A 16,440-nucleotide genomic window follows, 5' to 3' on the forward strand; every position below is an offset into this window, starting at 1 on the left:
CCTATTGGCCTGGAATTGTCTTTGAGTGTGTGTTCCTCATTTATTGCTTGTGTATGTACAACAAATGCTTAACACTACTCCTTTGATAAGCCTACTGCTCGACCACACTACCACAAAATAGAGCATTAGTATTATCTCTTGTTGCCACTATCTTACCTCTAAGGGAACCCTTGGACTCTGTGCATACTATTCCTTACTTTGATATAGTGCATACAGAGCCAACTTCCTACACACATCCTCTGTCCCCACTACTCATGTGTAGTGTCCATGTGTGGCCCCTTAAAACACCCACCACTGCCCATCCTCTGCCCCCACCAGTGTCTGCCCCAGGTGTAGGATGCATGTGTGGCCACTTGAAACACCCACCACTGGCCCATCCTCTGTCCCCACGACTGTCTGCCCCATGTGTTGGGTGTATGTGTGGCCACTTGAAACACTCACCACTGGCCCATCCTCTAGTTCATGTATAGAGTCCATGAATGTTTACTTGAAAGGACAATCATATCCCCTTCCCTTTTGTAGCACCCATATGGTGCCAATCGAAAGCCCCCGCTGGCCCAGTGTCCCATCTTGTCACCAGACTTTATGTTAAAGTGCATTTTACCATTGGTTCAAACTGGATACTAATGAACAACAAATATATTGTGCTTTTTGTCTGTGTGACTCGAGTTGTGGCCTCTGCCCTGTTCCCAACGGTAGCTGTCCACTCTGACGCAAACATGCTAAATTAGAGGTTTTGACTAGGGAGGCCGAAGGGGTCAGCGAAGCAGGGGTCTGCCTCTCTCGCAGTGCTCAGGTCCTGTGGGAGAGATAGTGGAAGTCTTGATTCATCTAAGTCCTACCTGAGCTTTCCTCCTGATCTGTTCTACCGGGTCTGTCTTAACTGATGTGTCATACCTGGTCCGTCCTTCCTGGTCTGTTCTACCGGATCTGTCCTACCTGGTGTGTCTTATCTGATGTATCCTACCTGAGGTGTCCTACTTGATCTGTTCTACGTCATCCGTCCTACTTGATGTGTCCTACCTGAAATGTCCTCCCTGATCTGTCCTACCTGGTGTGTCCTAGCTGATGTGTCCTACCTAATCCGTCCTACCTGATCTGTTCTACCGGGTCTCTCCTAACTGAGGTTTCCTACCCGATCTGTTCTACCTGGTCTGTCCTACCTGATGTGTCCTACCTGGTCTGTCCTACCTGGGCTGTCCTACCTGATGTGTCCTACCTGGTCTGTCCTACCTGGGCTGTCCTACCTGATGTGTCCTACCTGAAATGTCCTCCCTGATCTGTCCTACCTGGTGTATCCTACCTGAGGTGTCCTACTTGATCTGTCCTACCTAATCCGTCCTACCTGATCTGTTCTACCGGGTCTGTCCTAACTGAGGTGTCCTACCTGATCTGTCCTACCTAATCTGTTCTACCTGGTCTGTTCTACCTGATCTGTCCTACTGGATCTGTCCTACCTGGTGTGTCCTAGCTGATGTGTCCTACCTAATCCATCCTACCTGATCTGTTCTACAGGGTCTGTCCTACCTGGTGTGTCCTAGGTGATGTGTCCTACCTAATCCGTCCTACCTGATCTGTTCTACCGGGACCGGCCTTCCTGATCTGTCTTACCTGATCTGTCCTACCTGATCTGTCCTTCCTGATCTGTCTTACCTGTTGTGTCCTACCTGATCTGTCCTCCCTGATCTGTCCTACCTGGTGTGTCCTAGCTGATGTCTCCTACCTAATCCATCCTACCTGATTTGTTCTACCGGGTCTGCCCTATCTGAGGTGCCCTAGCTGATCTGTCCTACCTGATCTGTCTTACCTGATCTGTTCTACCTGGTCTGTCCTACCTGATGTTTCTTATCTGGTCTGTTCTGTTTGGTTTGACCTGTCTTAACTGATCTGTCCTGGCTGATCTGTCCTGCCCGATATGTTCTACCTGACCTGACATACATGATCTGTACTACTGACGTATCCTATATGATTTATCCTGCCTGCTCTGTTCTACCTAATATGTCCTACCTGATATATCATACTTGGTCTGTCCTACCTGATGTGTCCTACCTGATATGATGGGTAGGACAATCTGTCCTACCTCATCTGTCCTACCTGGGCTGTCCGACCGGGCTGTCTGATCTGTTCTACCTGGTCTGTCCTACCTGATCTGTTCTACCTGAGGTGTCCTACCTGATCTGTCCTACCTGGTCTGTCCTACCTGGTCTATCCTACCTGGGCTGTCCTACCTGATCTGTCCTACCTGATGTGTCTTCCCTGATCCATCCTACTTGATGTGTCCTCCCTGATCTGTCCTAGCTGATGCGTCCTAGCTGGTCTATTCTGTTTGGTCGGTCCTACCTGATCTGTCCTACCTGGGCTGTCCTACCTGATGTGTCCTACCTGGTCTGTCCTACCTGATCTGTCCTACCTGATGTGTCCTACCTGGTCTGTCCTACTTGATGTGTCCTACCTGATGTGTCCTACCTGGTCTGTCCTACCTGATGTGTCCTACCTGGTCTGTCCTACCTGGTCTGTCCTACCTGATCTATGAGCACAGACGAGCTTCAGCTCAGGGTTCTGACCCCTTCGGACCATGTGACATTTACTAACCAACTGTTTCTGGGGCTGGAGTGAGAGAGGGACCAAGAGACCATAAGTGAGGGCTTCCTACACCCTCACACCCGGCCACGTGGGCGCTTTTATGAAGTATCCACATGCAATGCAGTGTCCTTCTGGTGGCTGCTCTTAGCCAGAGGCCAGGACAGGGCAGTGCCCTCTGCAGGCCGGGCCCTTCCTCTCGCTGGCACTGCCAGCCGGGGCACAGAGGCCTGAGGAGGGCTGCTGTTCCATGTACACTGACCTGACTCAATGTTTGCCTTTGCCACAGATGCTGCCCGAGACTCCTGCCCAGGGGGCTTCCTGCTGACTGAAGGCTCTTACTGCACAGGTGAGTGAGTGCTGCTGGTGCCCGAGTAACCCTCCACCACCTCCCCATCCTTACTTCCAAGGACATTTCTGCTCTGAACCAGATTAACAGACATTGTAATAAACTATCATCACAAACACAGGTCCCTGTACCTGTGGTCGTGCCTGAGTCCCCATCCCCTGGAACAGGAGGAGGCGACGCTACAGTGCACAGTCCGCAGTTCAGGCCAAAGTGTTCCCATTTAGGAGTCATGGTGGTGCATGTCCCCAGATCATTAGCATCCTTTAAACACCCCAAGGTGTGTCCCACAGGTTTAGTGTCGGTGCCAAAGAGACGGAGCCAAGGGCTCGCTTGGGCCCCGTCTCCCCCTCCCCGGAAGACCACAGCACCCATCCGAGTTCCTGTCTCTGCACCTGAGGGACTGACTGTCACCCTCAGCCTTGGGCACTGAACTTTGGCAGATATAATAGCAATGTGTAATATACTTACAGGATAAAGTAGTCCCTGCTGTAATGATATTACAAGTCACAGAGGAGTTCCATAACCACACAGAGGGGTGAGGCGCGGATTCAGAGCTGTGATCGGGAGGTGGGGTGGGCACTGCCTCTGCAGTGGGCTTCAGTCCACTGGACTGTCATGTTCATGAAAGCACAGTGAGCGCAGGACTACATGTAGGCAGGATTTGCAGTATGCACGCTCTAGGTATCCAGGCAGTGCTGGATGTATGGAGGCAGTGCTGGTGGTATGGGAGGTAGTGCTGGTTGTATGGAGGCAGTGCTGGTGGTATGGGAGGCAGTGCTGGTTGTATGGAGGCAGTGCTGGTGGTATGGGAGGCAGTGCTGGTTGTATGGAGGCAGTGCTGGATGTATGGAGGCAGTGCTGGTGGTATGGGAGGCAGTGCTGGTTGTATGGAGGCAGTGCTGGTTGTATGGGAGGCAGTGCTGGTTGTATGGGAGGCAGTGCTGGTTGTATGGAGGCAGTGCTGGTGGTATGGGAGGCAGTGCTGGTTGTATGGGAGGCAGTGCTGGTGGTATAGGAGGCAGTGCTGGTTGTATGGGAGGCAGCGCTGGTGGTATGGAGGCAGTGCTGGTTGTATGGGAGGCAGTGCTGGTTGTACAGAGGCAGTGCTGGTTGGATGGAGGCAGTGCTGGTTGGATGGAGGCAGCGCTGGTTGTATGGAAGCAGGGCTGGTGGTATGGGAGGCAGTGCTGGTTGTATGGAGGCAGTGCTGGTGGTATGGGAGGCAGTGCTGGTTGTATGGGAGGCAGTGCTGGTTATATGGAGGAAGTGCTGGTTGTATAGGAGGCAGTGCTGGTTGTATGGAGGCAGTGCTGGTTGTATAGAGGCCGTGCTGGTTGTATAGGAGGCAGTGCTAATTGTATGGAGGCAGCGCTGGTTGTTTGGGAGGCAGTGCTGGTTGTATAGGAGGCAGTGCTGGTTGTATGGGTGGCAGCGCTGGTTGTATGGAGGCAGTGCTGGTTGTACGGGAGGCAGTGTGGGTTATATGGGGGCAGTGCTGGTTGAGGCTGTGCTATTTGTATGGGAGGCAGTGCTGGATGTATGGGAGGCAGCGCTGGTTGTATGGAGGCAGCGCTGGTTGTATGGAGGCAGCGCTGGTTGTTTGGGAGGCAGTGTTGGTTGTATGGAGCCAGTGCTGGTTGTATGAAGGTAGTGTTGGTTGTAGGGGGCAGCGCTGTTTGTTTAGAGGCAGTGCTGGATGTATGGAGGCAGTGCTGGTTGTATGGGAGGCAGTGCTGGTTGTATGGAGGCAGTGCTGGTTGTATGGAGCCAGTGCTGGTTGTATGAAGGTAGTGTTGGTTGTAGGGGGCAGTGCTGTTTGTTTGGAGGCAGTGCTGGATGTATGGAGGCAGCGCTGGTTGTATGGGAGGCAGTGCTGGTTGTATGAAGTAGTGTTGGTTGTAGGGGGCAGTGCTGGTTGTTTGGAGGCAGCGCTGGTTGTATGAAGTAGTGTTGGTTGTATGGGAGGCAGTGCTGGTTGTATTGAGGCAGCGCTGGTTGTATGGGAGGCAGTGCTCGTTGTATGGGTCTCCCACACATCATGTAACGTCCCAGAAAGGATATTGCAATCTATTGCAAAACTACACAGAACTATCACCTTAGTCAACTTGCCAAGAGGGATTTAAGCTCCTCAGCGCCTTGTGACCCTCACAGGTGAGTAGTGCGCTACACAAATTCCTGAATGATTGATTTATTGGGGGGACAGATAGGATATCTTAGTAAGCGACACCCCTTGTCTTGTTTTCTGCGAGACAGACAGGTCTGGTTCACTCCCTTCTGAGCCTTACTTTACTGTTTTTGAATTACCCCAGGCACTGCAAGGGATTCCCTGTCCTCTTTCAGTTTCCATGGTCAGCAGGTAAGCCATGGCCCATGGCCTCGGCTTCATCATCAGTGTTTTGGGAGTGGGTAAATGGAGGGCTTCAGCCCGCCCCCACAGCCTCTTCTTTAAAGGGATCTGTCGATGAATGGCCACTTATGCATCTTTACCGCTGCCTCCCAGCATGCTTTGCAAACCTGCATCTAAACAGCAATCACCATGGAAGCTGGCAGGGTGCCTCCATACCAGCCTTTGCTGACAGTTATGAGGGCTATAGGAGAGACCTGAAGAGTCTCACCCATTGAACTGGAGAAAGAGAGAGATCCTGTGCAATGTATGACACTGGTGTGAGGACTGAGTGAGACCTTGCTGGAATCTACAGGGATGGTGATGTTTCGATTGAGTGAGGCCAGGGACAGAGAGTTGAGTGATCCCAGCACTTGCAGATAGATGTTGCAGACACCAGCAGGTATAGTGAGGCACTCCAATGGGGTATGTGCAGGAAGTATTTGCAGATGTCTGTTACTGATGTGTCCAGCACTTTACAAGGCAGTGTGGCATGGTTTGCACTGAAGACATTCACAGAATCTGTTCCCGAAGCAGGCAGAGAAGGGTAAGTCAGTGCTGTGGTGTCACGCGGGGTGTTTTACTTTTGCCCGCTCCTGATCCCTGTGGTGCATGGTAAGGTGGTGCAGCTGTGTTTGTGTTGACGAGGCCTCCAGTTCTCTGATGGTCACTCCTTTCTGTGCAGTGGACTGACACTAACTCATCTCTGCTTCCCTCCTTCCTCTGTCGCAGATGAGAATGAGTGTGAGATGGGGCGCGCCTGCTCCCACACCTGCCACAACACCGTGGGCAGTTTCTCCTGCGGCTGCCCCGGTGGGTACATCCTGGCTCCTGATGGTACCACCTGTCGCGGTGAGTCTGACTGCAGATGTGTCTTCCACTCCTTACACCCATTTTTGCCTTGTGCATCAGCTCACCCTCCAATATGCCATGATCACAGCAGATTCCATATTGATACTAATGATTCTAAGGATTTCCAAAGGTGTCCAGCCAGTCTTGTCTAAGAGATACAATTGTAGTCCAAAAAACACATGATAGGTTTATTCCTCCTAATTTCAGGCTCATGATTTTGCCAATATTAATAAATCTCTTGTTGCAAAGTGCACAACTATTTTTAACTTTGGTATGTGTGTAAGCTTAAGCCACAAGTTCTGAGCTGATAGAGACAACCAAATGAGAAGAGCAAGCCTTTCTGGTGTAAATAGAGGAACTAAGGTAACATTTATTGTACTCAAATGAAGCCTGTCTAATTCAAAAGAAACCCCTCACCTAACCTTTTTTTAATATCTATTTCACTTTATTCCTTTTAATCTTAAGAGGTAATACAGTAGAGGGTGAAAATACTGAAGCCTTGGTGTTAAATTGATCAGAATTATAGAATTAACACCAGGTATTCCAAATCAAATATTAACATTGAGCTGACTGCATAATTTAAGGAAACATACAAGACACACATAATTGTGAGAGAAAAAACTAATAGCAATAATTACTAACAATAATTAGAGCTGGCCCGTGTAGCTGTAGAAACAAAAAGCTCTGATTTTGATGTGATCTAGACAGTGGAGATATTCATTACCCTTTGAAAAAGTACTTCCTGGTAGAAGGGAGCCAGCACTGTCATCTAGTGGGTCATAAAATGCTTAGGTATTTCAAATCCTTTTTAATATTTGTTTTTCAATATCCCACCCTCTGCTGGTTCCAGATCTTGTTTTTTGCCTTCTAGTTACTCAGTTTTTTACTTGACACGCATAAATACTGCCACCCGTAATTGTATTTGTGTGGCTGTGGGGACAAATGATTTCTGTCTGGGTAAGAGTGAGGGAAGGGGCTGGTTTTCATAGAACAAACCCAGAACTTTCCATTTAGCTTGAAAGCACTAATTTGGATAAAGGGTGATGATCTTCACATTTCTTTCTTTAATTTGGGGTATTATTTTGAAAATCCTAATATTACTTAATTAAAAAATATATATATATTATTATAAATAGTTTTACAAGAAATTAGTTTACAATAACTACAAAGTGTTTTAACTCAGAGTCAATGCCTATTAAGTTAATGAATTAAAAATTGTAGCAGACCAGGAATGTGAATGAAGTGACTTTTAAGCCCAGTACTCCTCCCGAGCCCTGGTCTTTCGGCCTGGACCGCAGTAACACCCTACTTACCATCGACTGAAAGTTGCATCAATTTCATGAAGAATAAATTGATTAGGTTCAACCTGAAGGATCTTCATCCTCTGCTTCTACAAGCCGTATCATCTTCAAGACGGCTTGTGTTACGATGCAGTACTACCACCACACTCCGCCTTTGGTCTCAGGTTACCAAAACAGATGCAAAGTCATGACATCACCAGATAGGAAGTCAAGTGCATGGAGTAAAAGCCTAGGAAACCATACCCTCTCAAGTTAAGTATCAAGGCGATAAACAACCATCTTGGTCCAGGTGGAGGACAGGATTGGTTCTCCACTTCTCTAAGCCACAAACAAGCTTGAAACTCATCCTTCAGTGAGAATCTCACCCATCGCCAATCAGGAACCCAAGCTTCTCATGGTCTAGGGTTCAAGGTAGACTCAGCTGTGCCCTCTTGTCCCCAATGGACACTCCAATCCACATATCTTATATCACACTCCTTTCCTTAATAACCATGTTACTTAGAAGCCAGTACATACATTCAGAGAGAGTGGTCCAGACAGAACATGCATGCTACAAAAAAATAACATTTGTAGACATGTTTTTAGAACAAGTTCAGAGTGTGGTAGCCGGTTGCACACTCCTAAGTATGTCATAAAAAACTACCACCGTTTTTTAGACCTGCAGTGGTTCTCCATACATTGTGAGTTTTATGTGGGGGAGGGGTAGAGAATGCTCACCTAGGTAATGCTGACCATGCTCGCACAGACGTTGTTTACACATTTCTTCTCTCTTCTCACACAGACGTGGACGAGTGTGATCTTGGAACCCACACATGTTCAGTCGGCCAGCAGTGTGTCAATGTACCAGGGTCATTCCGGTGCCGGGTGCAGTGTGGCTTGGGATTCCATGCAGATGCTGAAGGGACCGGGTGTGAAGGTATCTCAGGACTTCTGGAATGCCTTGAAAGTGGGTGATGAGTGGGAGTAGAGGGGTGTAAGTGTTGATGTGGAGCTGAAATGAAGGTAGGGTGGAGAGAAGGCACCACTTGAAAGGTTGGTGAGAAAGAGGAAAGGGGGACCTGGTAGAAATTTGGGCTACATGTTCGCCCTGCAGTAAAATAATGCCTTTTATTTATCTGCTTCTGCTTTAGACATCAATGAGTGTGAGGAGCCCCCGGCATCGCCCTGCGAACAGCGGTGCCTGAACACGGTGGGGTCCTATCAGTGCGCTTGTGACCCTGGGTACCAGCTGATTGGAAAACGATGCACAGGTCTGTACGGAAGAGGTTTAGAGGCAGGCGGGGTGGAGCTGGGGAGGATGGGTGGCTTGGAGGTATGTGAAAATTTATATGGGGGACAAAATTGAAAATGTCTTCTGGAGGGTGGTCTCTGACTGGCCCCACCGGGTGATACCTTGGACCTGATTTAGAGTTTGGCAGGTGGGGTTAGTCCATCACAAACATGATGGATATCCAGTCCGGAGTAATATGGTCCCATTACATCCTATTAGAATTGTAATACGGCGGATGGGATATCCTTTACGTTTGTGACTGAGTAACCCGGCCTCCAAACTATAAATCAAGACCTGAGTCTTCAATGAATCCTCTGAGCCATTTGTGACCATATCACATGAGGTTGAAGGGTTCAGTCCACGCAACGGATCGGTACCCTGTGTTGACTTCATCGAGACACTGAACTGTCACAAACCTATGTAGTCAAGTAAGATCAAAGCAGGAGGCAGAGGTGGCTGGTGTTGTTGGGCGGATCCTCGCACCAGGAGCTTCTTGTACCCCATCCCACCTCCTTTTATTCTGAGTGATGCTGTGGGACTAACTCCCCATGAAGGTGGACTACATACCTGCTGGTGCGAAGAGAACAGAGCCAGTTTGTCCTGGTGTAAAGAAATGGCTCCCTGTTTCAGTTACCCCCCACTTTTTGCCTGATACTGATGCTGACTTGACTGAGAAGTGTGCTGGGACCCTGCTAACCAGGCCCCAGCACCAGTGTTCTTTCACCTAAAATGTACCATTGTTTCCACAATTGGCACAACCCTGGCACCTAGGTAAGTCCCTTGTAACTGGTACCCCTGGTACCAAGGGCCCTGATGCCAGGGAAGGTCTCTAAGGGCTGCAGCATGTCTTATGCCACCCTAGGGACCCCTCACTCAGCACAGACACACTGCTTGCCAGCTTGTGTGTGCTGCTGGGGAGAAAATGACTAAGTCGACATGGCACTCCCCTCAGGGTGCCATGCCAACCTCCCACTGCCTGTGGCATAGGTAAGTCACCCCTCTAGTAGGCCTTACAGCCCTAAGGCAGGGTGCACTATACCACAGGTGAGGGCATATGTGCATGAGCACTATGCCCCTACAGTGTCTAAGCAAAACCTTAGACATTGTAAGTGCAGGGTAGCCATAAGAGTATATGGGCTGGGAGTCTGTCAAAAACAAACTCCACAACTCCATAATGGCTACACTGAATACTGGGAAGTTTAGTATCAAACTTCTCAGAATAATAAACCCACACTGATGCCAGTGTTGGATTTATTAAAAAATGCACACAGAGGGCATCTTAGAGATACCCCCTGTATTTTACCCAATTGTTCAGTGCAGGACCGACTGGTCTGTGCCAGCCTGCTGCTGAGAGACGAGTGTCTGACCTCATGCGGTGAGAGCCTTTGTGCTCTCTGAGGACAGAAACAAAGCCTGCTCTGGGTGGAGGTGCTTCACACCTCCCCCCTGCAGGAACTGTAACACCTAGCAGTGAGCTTCAAAGGCTCAAGCTTCGTGTTACAATGCCCCAGGGCACTCCAGCTAGTGGAGATGCCCGCCCCCTGGACACAGCCCCCACTTTTGGCGGCAAGTCCAGGAGAAATAATGAGAATAACAAGGAGGAGTCACCGGCCAGTCAGGACAGCCCCTAAGGTGTCCTGAGCTGAGGTGACTCTGACTTTTAGAAATCCTCCATCTTGTAGAAGGAGGATTCCCCCAATAGGGATAGGAATGTGACCCCCTCCCCTTGGGAGGAGGCACAAAGAGGGTGTACCCACCCTCAGGGCTAGTAGCCATTGGCTACTAACCCCCCAGACCTAAACACGCCCTTAAATTTAGTATTTAAGGGCTTCCCTGAACCTAAGAATTTAGATTCCTGCAACTTACCGAAGAAGAAGACTGCTGAGCTGAAAACCCCTGTAGAAGTAGAAAGAAGACACCAACTGCTTTGGCCCCAGTCCTACCGGCCTGTCTCCTGCCTTCTAAAGAACCCTGCTCCAGCTACACTTTCTCCAGGACCAGCGACCTCTGAATCCTCAGAGGACTGCCCTGCTTCCAAGAGACCAAGAAACTCCCGAGGACAGCGGCACTGCTCCAAAAGAACTGCAACTTTGTTTCAAGGAGCAGATTTAAAGACCCCTGCAACTCCCCGCAAGAAGCGTGAGACTTGCAACACTGCACCCAGCGACCCCGACTCGACTGGTGGAGAACCAACACCTCAGGGAGGACCCTCTGGCGACTCCGAGACCGTAAGTAACCAAAGTTGTCCCCCCTGAGCCCCCACAGCGACGCCTGCAGAGGGAATCCCGAGGCTCCCCCTGACCGCGACTGCCTGAACTCCATTTCCCGACGGCTGGAAAAGACCTTGCACCCGCAGCCCCCAGCACCTAAAGGAACGGAACTCCTGTGCAGGAGTGACCCCCAGGAGGCCCTCTCCCTTGGCCAGGTGGTGGCTACCCCGAGGAGCCCCCCCCTTGCCTGCCTGCACCGCTGAAGAGATCCCTTGATCTCTCATTGAAATCTACAGAGAACCCGACGCTTGTTTGCACACTGCACCCGGCCGCCCCCACGCTGCTGAGGGTGTACTTTTTGTGCTGACTTGTGTCCCCCCCGGTGCCCTACAAAACCCCCCTAGTCTGCCCTCCGAAGACGCGGGTACTTACCTGCTGGCAGACCGGAACCGGGGCACCCCCTTCTCTCCATTGAAGCCTATGCGTTTTGGGCACCTCTTTGACCTCTACACCTGACCGGCCCTGAGCTGCTGGTGTGGTAACTTTGGGGTTGCTCTGAACCCCCAACGGTGGGCTACCTTGGACGCAAACCTGAGACTTGTAAGTGATTTACTTACCTGACAAAACTAACAAAAACTTACCTCCCCCAGGAACTGTGAAAATTGCACTGTGTCCACTTTTAAAACAGCTTATTGTGTTTTATGTAAAAAGTATACATGCTAATGTAATGATTCAAAGTTCCTAAAGTACTTACCTGCAATACCTTTCAAATGAGATATTACATGTAGAATTTGAACCTGTGGTTCTTAAAATAAACTAAGAAAATATATTTTTCTATAACAAAACCTATTGGCCTGGATTTGTCTCTGAGTGTGTGTTCCTCATTTATTGCCTGTGTGTATGTACAACAAATGCTTAACACTACTCCTTTGATAAGCCTACTGCTCGACCACACTACCACAAAATAGAGCATTAGTATTATCTCTTTTTGCCACTATCTTACCTCTAAGGGGAACCCTTGGACTCTGTGCATACTATTCCTTACTTTGAAATAGTGCATACAGAGCCAACTTCCTACATTGGTGGATCAGCGGTGGGGTACAAGACTTTGCATTTGCTGCACTACTCAGCCAATACCTGATCACACGACAAATTCCAAAAATTGTCATTAGAAATTGATTTTTGCAATTTGAAATTTTTCTAAATTCTTAAAAGTCCTGCTAGGGCCTTGTGTTAGTCCCTGTTTAGCATTTCTTTTAGTGTTTAAAAGTTTGAATTAGAACCTAGAACTAGTTTTAGATTCTTAAAAAGTATTCCAACTTTTAGAAGCATAATGTCTAGTGCAGAGATGAATGTGGTGGAACTCGACACCACACCTTACCTCCATCTTAAGATGAGGGAGCTAAGGTCACTCTGTACACTAAAGAAAATAGTAATGGGCCCCAGACCTTCCAAACTACAGCTCCAGGAGCTTTTGGCAGAGTTTGAAAGAGCCAACCCCTCTGAGGATGGCAACACAGAGGATGATGATAGTGACTTGGAGGGTGATTCCCCCCTACCAGTCCTATCTAGGGAAGACAGGGCCTCTCAAGCCCTGACTCCACAAATCATAGTCAGAGATGCTGGTTCCCTCACAGGAGGGACCAACCTCTCTGAAATCACTGAGAATAACTCCAGTGAAGAGGACATCCAGTTAGCCAGGATGGCCAAAAGATTGGCTTTGGAAAGACAGATCCTAGCCATAGAAAGGGAAAGACAAGAGATGGGCCTAGGACCCATCAATGGTGGCAGCAACATAACTAGGGTCAGAGATTCTCCTGACATGTTGAAAATCCCTAAAGGGATTGTAACTAAATATGAAGATGGTGATGACATCACCAAATGGTTCACAGCTTTTGAGAGGGCTTGTGTAACCAGAAAAGTGAACAAATCTCACTGGGGTGCTCTCCTTTGGGAAATGTTCACTGGAAAGTGTAGGGATAGACTCCTCACACTCTCTGGAAAAGATGCAGAATCTTATGACCTCATGAAGGGAACCCTGATTGAGGGCTTTGGATTCTCCACTGAGGAGTATAGAATTAGATTCAGGGGGGCTCAAAAATCCTCGAGCCAGACCTGGGTTGATTTTGTAGACTACTCAGTGAAAACACTGGATGGTTGGGTAACTGGAAATGAAGTGCATGACTATATTGGGCTTTATAATTTGTTTATGAAAGAACACATTTTAAGTAACTGCTTCAATGAAAAGTTGAATCAGTATCTGGTAGACCTAGGACCAATTTCTCCCCAAGAATTGGGAAAGAAGGCGGACCATTGGGTCAAGACTAGGGTAACCAAAACTTCCACTGGGGGTGACCAAAAGAAAGGGGTTACAAAGACTCCCCAGGAGAAAGTGGGTGACACTAGAAACAAAGAAAAAGAGTCCTCTGTAGGCCCCCAAAAACCAGACCAGGTGGGTGGGCCCCGAGACACAACCCAAAACAAAGGTGGGTACCAGGGTAAGAACTGGGATGCCACTAAGGCATGGTGCCATAACTGTAGACAGACAGGGCACCACCCCAAGGACACTTCTTGTCCCAAAAACAAACCCCCTAGCAAAATCCCAGGGGTGACCAGTGTAGCCATTGGGGATGACTCCTCAGATGAGGAGGTCTTCATAGCCTTCAACTGGAAAAAGGGCCCAACAGGTGAGTTGGAGATTCCAGAGGGAAGTAGACACTTCCACCACCTACTGGTGAATGGAATCCCAGCCACTGCCCTGAGAGACACTTGTGCCAGTCACACTATTGTGCATGACAGGCTGGTGTTCTCAAACCAGTACATCCCAGGTGAGATGGCCAGAGTAAGAGTTAGCCCAGACAGGGTCACTGATAGGCCTGTGGCTTTTGTGCCCATAGAAGTGGGTGGGACTTTTAGCTGGAGAAGGGTGGTAGTCAGTACAGACCTCCCCCTTGATTGTCTCCTTGGAAATGACTACCCAGAGGTTAGTCAGAGCCCAAGAGAGGAACTGGTCCAGTGCCAGTCCTCTCCCAAGGATTCTGGAGATGCTGCCTCTGCAGTAACTGCAAGCAGACCCCAGAAGAAAAAGGAAAGAAAACAGTGTAGGAAGGGTGGACCACCTTTAGCCAAGGTTCCAGCAAGCCAAGGAGATTCTGCTCCAGTAGGGGAGAACTCCAAAAGTGGCACTGGTAAAGTCCAACCTAACCCACAAGAAGTCCTGGCTAGTCAGGCAACTGTTAAACCTGAGTGGGTGGCTCCTCAGCTAACAGAAGAAAGAGTGGAAGAAGGGTGTTTACTACAAGATGTGGTAACCCCCCACTCTAATACAGCAGACAGGCACCCTGAACACAAAGAAGCCTGTAACTTAGCCCCTTCCCTTGTAGGTGAAGAGCTAAAGGTGTGGTTCTGGGCACTGACAGCTGTCAGTGGCCTCTGCTGGGTGTTAGCCTTTATGGCTGCACTATCCTTGGCATGGTGGTCAGACCCCATGCCAAATAGCAAGTTAGGCCCCCTGACCCTGTTGGTCATGGTGGGGTTACTCCAGCTCTGGGTAACCTCTTTGGGTAAGCTAGGGGTGACCCTGGCTAAGATAAGATTAGCAGAGGTGGATACCTCTAACCCCAAAATAGAGAGAATGGGTGAAGACATAAAAAGCACAGACAAGAGGCAGTTCAGACTAGGTTCTATCACTGTGGAAGTGGGTCAGTTCCCCAGAGGGAATGACCTGAACAGGAGGATGTAAGGCAGAATAGGCCCTGCAACAAACCAGCCTATTTCCTCTACTCTTCCTCGCCTGACAGACTAGGAAGACTCTCCCAGCTTTGGCTGAGTCTCCTGGCCTGTGGGCTGGGGGGGGCTTGTGTAAAGAAATGGCTCCCTGTTGCAGTTACCCCCCACTTTTTGCCTGATACTGATGCTGACTTGACTGAGAAGTGTGCTGGGACCCTGCTAACCAGGCCCCAGCACCAGTGTTCTTTCACCTAAAATGTACCATTGTTTCCACAATTGGCACAACCCTGGCACCTAGGTAAGTCCCTTGTAACTGGTACCCCTGGTACCAAGGGCCCTGATGCCAGGGAAGGTCTCTAAGGGCTGCAGCATGTCTTATGCCACCCTAGGGACCCCTCACTCAGCACAGACACACTGCTTGCCAGCTTGTGTGTGCTGATGGGGAGAAAATGACTAAGTCGACATGGCACTCCCCTCAGGGTGCCATGCCAACCTCCCACTGCCTGTGGCATAGGTAAGTCACCCCTCTAGTAGGCCTTACAGCCCTAAGGCAGGGTGCACTATACCACAGGTGAGGGCATATGTGCATGAGCACTATGCCCCTACAGTGTCTAAGCAAAACCTTAGACATTGTAAGTGCAGGGTAGCCATAAGAGTATATGGGCTGGGAGTCTGTCAAAAACGAACTCCACAACTCCATAATGGCTACACTGAATACTGGGAAGTTTAGTATCAAACTTCTCAGAATAATAAACCCACACTGATGCCAGTGTTGGATTTATTAAAAAATGCACACAGAGGGCATCTTAGAGATACCCCCTGTATTTTACCCAATTGTTCAGTGCAGGACCGACTGGTCTGTGCCAGCCTGCTGCTGAGAGACGAGTGTCTGACCTCATGCGGTGAGAGCCTTTGTGCTCTCTGAGGACAGAAACAAAGCCTGTACTGGGTGGAGGTGCTTCACACCTCCCCCTGCAGGAACTGTAACACCTAGCAGTGAGCTTCAAAGGCTCAGGCTTCGTGTTACAATGCCCCAGGGCACTCCAGCTAGTGGAGATGCCCGCCCCCTGGACACAGCCCCCACTTTTGGCGGCAAGTCCAGGAGAAATAATGAGAATAACAAGGAGGAGTCACTGGCCAGTCAGGACAACCCCTAAGGTGTCCTGAGCTGAGGTGACTCTGACTTTTAGAAATCCTCCATCTTGTAGAAGGAGGATTCCCCCAATAGGGATAGGAATGTGACCCCCTCCCCTTGGGAGGAGGCACAAAGAGGGTGTACCCACCCTCAGGGCTAGTAGCCATTGGCTACTAACCCCCCAGACCTAAACACGCCCTTAAATTTAGTATTTAAGGGCTTCCCTGAACCTAAGAATTTAGATTCCTGCAACTTACCGAAGAAGAAGACTGCTGAGCTGAAAACCCCTGCAGAAGAAGAAAGAAGACACCAACTGCTTTGGCCCCAGTCCTACCGGCCTGTCTCCTGCCTTCTAAAGAACCCTGCTCCAGCGACGCTTTCTCCAGGACCAGCGACCTCTGAATCCTCAGAGGACTGCCCTGCTTCCAAGAGACCAAGAAACTCCAGAGGACAGCGGCACTGCTCCAAAAGAACTGCAACTTTGTTTCAAGGAGCAGATTTAAAGACCCCTGCAACTCCCCGCAAGAAGCGTGAGACTTGCAACACTGCACCCGGCGACCCCGACTCGACTGGTGGAGAACCAACACCTCAGGGAGGACCCTCCGGCGACTCCGAGACCGTGAGTAACCAA

At 49.5% G+C, this 16,440-nt stretch overlaps 1 protein-coding gene across 2 annotated transcripts in view; it reads left to right on the plus strand.

Annotated features, from left to right (window-relative positions):
* HMCN2 (hemicentin 2) overlaps positions 1-16,440 on the plus strand; it is an 816,728-nt gene that overhangs the window by 776,678 nt on the left and 23,610 nt on the right. For both annotated transcript variants that reach the window (XM_069237054.1, XM_069237056.1), the window contains 4 exons: positions 2,870-2,929; positions 6,045-6,164; positions 8,247-8,381; positions 8,596-8,715. In XM_069237054.1, the coding sequence (XP_069093155.1) occupies positions 2,870-2,929; positions 6,045-6,164; positions 8,247-8,381; positions 8,596-8,715 (435 nt within the window). The remainder of the gene's footprint in view (positions 1-2,869; positions 2,930-6,044; positions 6,165-8,246; positions 8,382-8,595; positions 8,716-16,440) is intronic.

Source organism: Pleurodeles waltl, chromosome 6 (assembly GCF_031143425.1).
Source record: "Pleurodeles waltl isolate 20211129_DDA chromosome 6, aPleWal1.hap1.20221129, whole genome shotgun sequence".
NCBI classification, from domain to species: domain Eukaryota; kingdom Metazoa; phylum Chordata; class Amphibia; order Caudata; family Salamandridae; genus Pleurodeles; species Pleurodeles waltl.